Source organism: Acyrthosiphon pisum, chromosome A1 (genome assembly GCF_005508785.2).
Source record: "Acyrthosiphon pisum isolate AL4f chromosome A1, pea_aphid_22Mar2018_4r6ur, whole genome shotgun sequence".
NCBI lineage: Eukaryota > Metazoa > Arthropoda > Insecta > Hemiptera > Aphididae > Acyrthosiphon > Acyrthosiphon pisum.
In genome coordinates this window covers 54345248-54353621 of record NC_042494.1, presented here as the reverse complement: position 1 = coordinate 54353621, position 8374 = coordinate 54345248, and the positions used below count along the sequence as shown (strand labels likewise).

The 8374-nt window shown below is 26.9% G+C and overlaps 2 protein-coding genes across 3 annotated transcripts in view; one reads left to right on the top strand and one right to left on the bottom strand.

Annotated features, from left to right (window-relative positions):
* The first annotated feature begins 1136 nt into the window (after nt 1-1136).
* LOC100168532 (ras-related GTP-binding protein A) lies at nt 1137-2853 on the top strand. Its single transcript, XM_008186934.2, has one exon. The coding sequence runs from the start codon at nt 1631-1633 to the stop codon at nt 2555-2557; it is 927 nt and encodes a 308-aa protein (XP_008185156.1). The 5' UTR covers nt 1137-1630; the 3' UTR covers nt 2558-2853.
* Nucleotides 2854-3074: 221 nt separating this feature from the next.
* LOC100162297 (myb-like protein X) overlaps nt 3075-8374 on the bottom strand; it is a 14168-nt gene continuing 8868 nt past the window's right edge. Inside the window, exons 8-9 of one of the 2 annotated variants that reach the window (XM_029487284.1) lie at nt 7737-7821; nt 3075-3406 (exon numbers count right to left, since the gene is read on the bottom strand). In XM_029487284.1, the coding sequence (XP_029343144.1) occupies nt 3376-3406; nt 7737-7821 (116 nt within the window). In that variant the 3' untranslated portion in view covers nt 3075-3375. Of the gene's footprint in view, nt 3407-5245; nt 5471-7736; nt 7822-8374 lie in introns of those variants that run through there. The other variant, XM_001952810.5, reaches the window with a different exon arrangement.

Sequence of the window (8374 nt, the reverse complement as noted above, 5' to 3'; positions counted from 1 at the left end):
TTTATTATTACCCAAACACGTCAAACAATCAAAAAATACGATGGTATAATCAACGGCGAGGTAACTGAATGTGATGAAGACGAGGAACTGTCAGTTGAAAATTTATCCAGTTTTAAATATGCACCAATTGTATCTTGTGACGTGGAAAGAAGTTTTTCCAAGTACAAAAGTATGCTTCGAGATAATCGTAGGAGTTTTCAATTCGAAAACTTGAAATTCATATTTATTACTTCATGCTGGTATTCATCCAATAATAATAATTTAATATAAATAGTAATACTTTAATTAATTTATAACACTTTTATACTTACACAATGTCATTAAAAATTTTATTTTGCATTTTTTTATTAATAAACAATTTTTATACATAATAGGTATATTGTTAATTTGTAAAAAAAAATCATTTTGCATATTTTTTGCATATTTATAATATGAATCTGCATATTTTATAGATTTTTATTGCATGTAAATCCGGGCCCTAATAATATATTATATAAATTAAGTTGTATTTATAACACCAGTAAATATATGCATAATTTAACCAATTTTTTTAAATGAATTAATCAAATAGTACTGAATATTTATTAAGAGAAAACTTAGATACAATAATATTTATTAATTTCCATTATATAGGTAGTATATAATTTATCATATTATGATATTTATAAATTATAATAATATATTATATAAATTAAGTTATATTTATAACACCAATAAATGTATGCATAATTTAACCAATTTTTTTTTTCTCAAACAAATTATAGGTATAGGTACAAAATATATGTAATAAATCAAGTTTTTCAAATATTAAGCTTTTTAAACTTAAATTAAAAAAAATACTTACACACACTTTATTGGACGAAAAAAAATCATAATAGTAAACCGCAAGGCGCAAATGTGATTTTGTCAAAGGGCAATATCGTAAAATGTATAAATAAGTATAATTATAATATAACTTACTGTAATGACCCCTACTTACTACTAGCGCTCTACAGATGTGGTGAAATAGTGTACTAAGCCCGTAACGAGTTCTGACCGCAGCTATCAATGTAATTTAGGCGACCGATAGCTAACCTGTATATTATTATCTTTAATCGTGTCACAGACTATACTATCATAAAGAAGAAATTCGCTTTAGCAAACTATAGCAAACTGTCTATAGCAAATTTTTACATTGTCTGTGGTATAATTATTCTTTCTATTCTGTGGTATAACCACATTTACGATTTACCACAGAAGATCATAGATAATAAATTAATAATAATAATAATAATAAATTTATTCTGTGATAATAATTTCTTGATGTGTTCCAATATCCTACTATAAACACTAAACAGTAAACACTGATTTGTTTTTTATTTTTCGAGTCGGTTTTATTTTTCAACGCTTCAAATTGTAAACGCTTTCGTATAATATTTATGGTATTCTACTATTAATTATTATCGTAAACTGTTAATAGTTTTGTACTTATTGCCTACCAAATTTCATTGAAACTACCGGCATATCGTTCGTTTTTTGTTTTGCCGTTCATACGACCTGGAAATCGGTAAGGTTAATAATACCGACGTCTCGGCCAACAAAAAATAGTTGCATTTCGTGAAAATCGTTAGCGAGCTTCGAAAATTCCGAAATGAAGAAAAAAGTGTTGTTGATGGGCAAGAGCGGCTCTGGTAAAACAAGCATGAGATCAATAATTTTTGCCAACTACATAGCCAAAGACACTAGTCGATTGGGTGCGACGATTGACGTTGAACATTCCCATGTTAGATTTCTTGGGAATCTAGTGCTTAATTTATGGGATTGCGGAGGACAAGAAGCATTTATGGAAAACTATTTTGTCAGTCAACGAGAGAACATTTTTCGCAATGTAGAAGTGCTTATTTATGTATTTGATGTGGAGAGTCGAGATGAAGAACTTAAAAGAGATTTAAGATACTACGAGACTTGTCTTAGTGCAATTTATGAAAATTCTCCGTCTGCGAAGGTATTTTGTCTAATTCATAAAATGGATTTGCTGCAAGAAGATCAACGTGACAAGATATTTTCAGACCGGGAAAATGAAATAATTAATATGTCCAAACCAGTTGACTGTTCTTGTTTCAAGACATCAATTTGGGATGAAACGTTATATAGAGCTTGGTCTTCAATTGTGTATAAATTGATACCAAATGTTAAAGAACTTGAACAAAGCTTAACATTGTTTGCTGATCTAATGGACGGTGACGAAGTATTATTGTTTGAACGTGCAACTTTCCTTGTTATTTCACATTGTCAACGAAATCTACAACGTGATATTCATCGTTTTGAAAAAGTCTCTAATATCATAAAACAATTTAAACTTAGTTGTAGCAAAGTAGCTGCTCAATTCCAAAGCATGGAAGTAAGAAATTCAAATTTTGCCGCTTTTATAGATTTATTTACAACAAATACATATATTATGGTTATTATGTCTGATCCACATATTCCTTCAGCTGCCACTTTATTGAACATAAAAAACGCTCGGAAACATTTTGAAAAATTAGAACGTTCAAGCCAGTCTCAACAGAACAAAAAATAATTACAATTGATTCAGCATAATTAGAAGACTGCAAACCAGTCTTTTGGTTTATCAAGAATATCAATTTGTGTATATTTAGTGTAGTGTAATTTACCTAGTGTTTGTATACTATTGTACACATTCAATGAAATTACTATTTATTAAGTTATAATATTACAACTTATTTTAATCCTAAATTTATATGAATTTATATATTTTCCCTCATAGCTATTATTGAATAATGATCATAAATTTATTTTTATTGAAACAAATTTAAAAAAAAAACTGAAAAACAAATAAATTATTACAATATATAATTTTTAATATTTTACAATCCTTCTTTCTCTAGTAATAAGTACATGTTATACAAGACAGTACAAAAATATAGATTTCTCCATTTTTTTTTTCAGATACATATTTGAAACCGCAACAAATTACAAACACTAAAATATATTTTATAAATGACATCACAAATCTATATATTATTTAGAAGAATTAAATTTCAATGTTTTTAATGTAAATTATTTTAAAACTTACTAAGTAGCTCATTACTTTCTAATTTTTTTTTATTCAAATTGATATGCATAGGTACAGTTAGTTTTGAAAAATTACAAGTTAAAATATCTACTGTATTGGGAGCATTAAAGAAGTAAACCGTTTCGCACATGGCACATCTAGACGGATAGCAACATGATGCCATGTAGGTATGTTGATTGGATATGGAATGTGTCAACATGGGTATGTTTTGGTCGACACATGGTTTACTTCTCACATTGGCAATAGACAGTGTTTGGAAAGTCCCTTATAAAAAGGAATTCATTCTGTTCCTCGTTCTTTTTTTAAAAAAAGGAATTCGTTCTGTCCTTGTTCCTTAAAAAAAAAAAAGAATTCGTTCATTTTCCAAGGGAACAACAAATAAACAAATTCTTTTTTTAGTTCCAAATAAAATAAAAATTCTTATTTAATCATAAATGTTTTTTTTCGTATGCATAATTCTTTAATTTTTAATTATTAATAATAATAATAATTTATTAATTTTCCAACAAGCAAATTATAATATAAACCTACAAGTAGGTACCTACATATTTTATAATTGTAGTTTGAGACTTTCTTCAAAATTAAATTGTTGGCCAACGTATGTCAACTGTCTTATCGTTTATTGCTATGATAATAATTATATTTTATATTGGTACTCATTTCTATATAAATTAAAACTTATAACATTAAGAAACATTTATAAAGATACTAGTAACTAATGAGAAACGATTAACGTCGTTACTCAATAACTAACACTAATTGGCAATATACATTATACTCATTAAAAAATATATATCTTAATTTCAATTTCTAACATATCTGTGTAAATTATCGGAGCTAGAAAGGAATGAAAATTTTGTTATTTTTTCTTTAAAAAAAGAACTTGTTCATTTTCTCGTTCTTTTTATGTAAAAAGGAATCCGTTACTTCCAAACACTGGATATGGAGCTTAAATGATTTTGCCTTGGGGGAGTATGTGGCCAATTTTTTAACATATTACACTATTTGATTATTAAAAATATAATTCATGGTTACCGATTTATACTTATGTATTATAAGTTATTATAAATGTCGAAAAGAAGGTCATGGGTATTATCCTTTTCATCCCCATCCTGTTTGGCTATGCTGGAATATAATTTATTAATTTAATGCAAATTCATATTTTGTAGAAAATCCATGATAATATGTATCTACCTCTGTTGGTACTTAAGTAAAAAAAAGTACCCAATACTTTTACTCTATATATCAGGGACGTACCCAAGGGGAGCTCGGGTCTTGACCCCCCCCCCCCTAATAATTGACAGAATTATAATTCTTAAAATGCAAACAACTGTTTGTATACATTTTACATGTTAAAAAAATTTGGATCCCTCTGAAAAATTCTTGGGTATGCTCCTACTATAAATAGCATTGTTCAAAATGATTCAACTGATTTAAAAAAAAATTGAATGCTCACATATTTTAGTTTTTTGGTTTATAGTAATGTTCTAATGTATGATAGGTACATTAAACAAATTAAATAAGATAATAATAATTCAGGAAATTATGGAAGTAAATACCATACTTACCCAATTCCTTGGTAACAACATTTATATTACAAATAAATAAAAATAAAAAGAATGCAATAAAATCTGGTTTTTAAATAAAATGTACCTATTAAGATTATACAGAATCAAGTAGGTACTTGGACCTTGCAGAAAAACAACATCTGCCTGGTGTGACAGACAGAAAATTACCACTTTTAATTTCCTTATATATTAATATAAGTATTTCAAATAGGTTTTATTATTGAATCAATATTATAATGGTGACTAGTGACTACTAATTATATTATTGATTAGATACTAGATTAAAAGAATAAATCATTTTTAAATTCAAATAATACAGATGTAGAAAAATAGTTGTTTGACTAGTTTAGAGGTTCTAGTATCCAGATAACTGAATATTCCCATTTATATTTTATGCTTATAATATCAAGCTTCAAACTAAGGACACCACACAATCCATATTTTATCAATGAAATTAGTTTTTTTTACAGGGGCTGACACCTGACAGACATGCTAAATATTTTACTAGGATAAAATTTAAATAAATAAATGATAAAAACACTGGTATTAAAAAATTGTGACTGTATTTTATTTCATACATTATAACAATTATCATAAATCATAATGACCAAAATTAAAAACTTCTCAAGGTATTGTTATTTTAATTCTAAAATATTTAATGTACACAGTACACAAATTATATTTATCAAATACTTAATTAGAAATAGTTTAGTTATTCCGTAATGCAATAATATATTTTTCAAAGACATCGTAATCAATTCCTTATTTATTTACAATATAATCTTGGGATTTGTCTGAAAAATATTTATCAAAATTGACTGCAATAAACCTGAAAACAAAAATTGTTTACAAAATATAAGTATAAATTATTTTAAAATATTTCCTAGACTGGACTGGATCTAATGAACACCACGGATGTGTAATCTGAATAATATTTGTCTAAAAATAGACAATTAAGTATGAATTCATAAAAAAAATATTAACCAAAATCAAATTACAGCCAGTGATATGATTCAATACATTTAAATATGATTAGCTTGAAGGCGAACAGGTGGAAAATCAAAATCAACAATATTCATCTAAATCTATTCAAGTAACCTTTCCACTTAAAAATATTGACTCACCGCCTGTTAAATTAAACAACCAAACAATTTAAATGGCAAATTAAATTAAACATCTTGGTTTAAGGGGGCTGTAGCAGGTTTTATCAAAAGTCAAAACTAATGTAGATTTGACCAATCTTTTTTTTTTTTTTTTTATATTTTTATTTGAAATAAACAATCTATACAATTTTGCACAATAAGTTTATATGCTGAGAGTTATTTAATGACATGAAAGTTGTGAATTAAGCAACTACCCATTAGTGACTCTTGGCTATTGATTAGTTAGATTTTTTTATTTTTTTTTTGTTTAGATTTAACCAATCTAAACATTAATTTTGTTTGTAATAATGTTTTTCAATATATTTAAATTCTGTATCATAAAATAAACCTTAAGGGGGCTGGAGGGGGCTCTACTTAGTCAATGAAAAAAAAGTGACTTTTAGACCAATAAGCTAGAAAAAACTGGAAGAATTTGGTTTGACAGATTTTAATTTTGAAAACGGATTATGATTGATCAACAAGTTTACTAGGGAATGATCGAGGCGATTTTGAATATTCCAAATGTTAGTGTCATAATGAATAATATAAATACAAAAATATCATATTATTATTCTAAGATATCACAGCTGAAAAAAAAAAAAAATTCAAAATCGCTTCGATCATTCTCTAGTTAACTAGATCAATCATAATCTGTTTTCAAAATTAAAATCTGTCAAACCAAATTCTTCCAGTTTTTTCTAGTTTATTGGTCTAAAAGTCACTTTTTTTTCATCGGCTGCAGCCCCCTTAACTCTAAATAAACGCCTAACCTGGTGCCCATACATAAAAACTTAAAGTATAAAACAGTTAACTTTAGACTACAATAAACTAGTGTTGGCCAACGATATAATTTTCAATATCGATAGGTATTTTTTTCCCCGATATTGTATTGCGATATCGATATCAAAGCATATTAAAACATTAAAAGTATAGAATACATATTATATTATGAGTGTATTGAAAGCATATTAAAAGAATACATATTGTTTTAATATATTACATATGCACTTTTTAGAAAAAATTTAATTTTTATTTAATATAATCCCCTTTCATTAACTTTAAACCAAAATGTTGCCGTATATCACTTCTAGCACCAAACAACGGTACTAATTTAAAGTTTTCACTCATCTTGTTTGTATAAATAATAAAATTAATAACGAATGTAATAATTACGAAAATAATTACTACCTACGTCTCACCGGTACTGAATTTAAATTAAATTGTTTAGTGTGGCGAGTTATTTCTTTGGAACATAATATCGCCTCGTATCATAATCTACGTTTAGTATTAATTACTTTTACAGGTATAATAAAATATAAAGATAAAATATAATAAATAAGATCAAATATTATTTTATTTTATGCTGTTTACTCAGTTTAGTGATTAATACTTTAATCATCCGTAAAATTCCGAGCCCCGATGAATCACACCGTTATCGCGCTATTTTCGATAATTATTATTATATAACCTAACCATGGGGGTCGCGATAGATTTTTGGAAGAAAATTTGGGTCGCGGTCCTAAAAAGATTGAGAACCACTTCCCTAGATCAATTAGCCAAATTTTACTGAATTAATCTCTCACAGTAACCCATTCATCAAACAACTATCCTCAATCTTCCTTCCCCGTGATGTATGTAGAAAACTAAAAAAACAGTGGCCTAAAGACCTACTAAGGAAAAAAAAATATAATAATACCTAAAAAGTACCAGGTTGGACGGCACTGCTAAGTCTATGTCTGTCATAAACCATTATTGACTATCAAATTTTCTTCAAAATATATACATTATTTTACTAGAAAGTAACTTATAGGTAAGCGTAAAAATTGCTTAAAAAGAATATGTTTGTGTTGACGTAAACACTTGATTGAATAAATAGCTCAAATTGTATACCATAAATTTTTATCTTGTATGAAAATTAATTCAAATTCATCTTAATTTTAAATTAATACATACTTCATAAAACATTCAAACTTTTCAATAAGTTTAGCCGTATCCGCTTCTAAATAAGTATACGATGCCACAATTTCAGGAAGTAAAACTGAAAAACAAAATACATAATTACATAAATTTACATGATAAAATACAAAATATAATAAAAATTTTCTATTTTTTGAGTAACCATAGTTTAGGGGTGCACAACTTTTGTAAGACTTGCAACATCATTTATTGGAGTAAAAGAAAAACAACAATGTATACATCATGAAAAGCCCACCTGCGACTAGAAGCTGTCATTTTTAACGCTTGGCTAGTGTGCATGAGCAGAATTTAAGCATCAGGCGGGCAAAATATACCTATCTAGTATGAATATAGTACGCAACCCTTAAAATATTTTTTATTATTATGTATTTTTTGTAGTGATTTTTTTCACGACAGTTACTATATTAGGAAACCTTTATCAAAATATTATTCAGAAACGATGAAAAAATGTGAGTTTATTATAATCAAATTTTTATTTTTTAATTATATCGTTTTCCAAACACATATTTCAAAAGCTTCTATTTTCCTTCTGTTATCCTACTTTTATTATTAACCACGAATCAGCTCCATACAAGTGTTTTTCTAATTTTTATATTTAATGCATTAGTGATTAG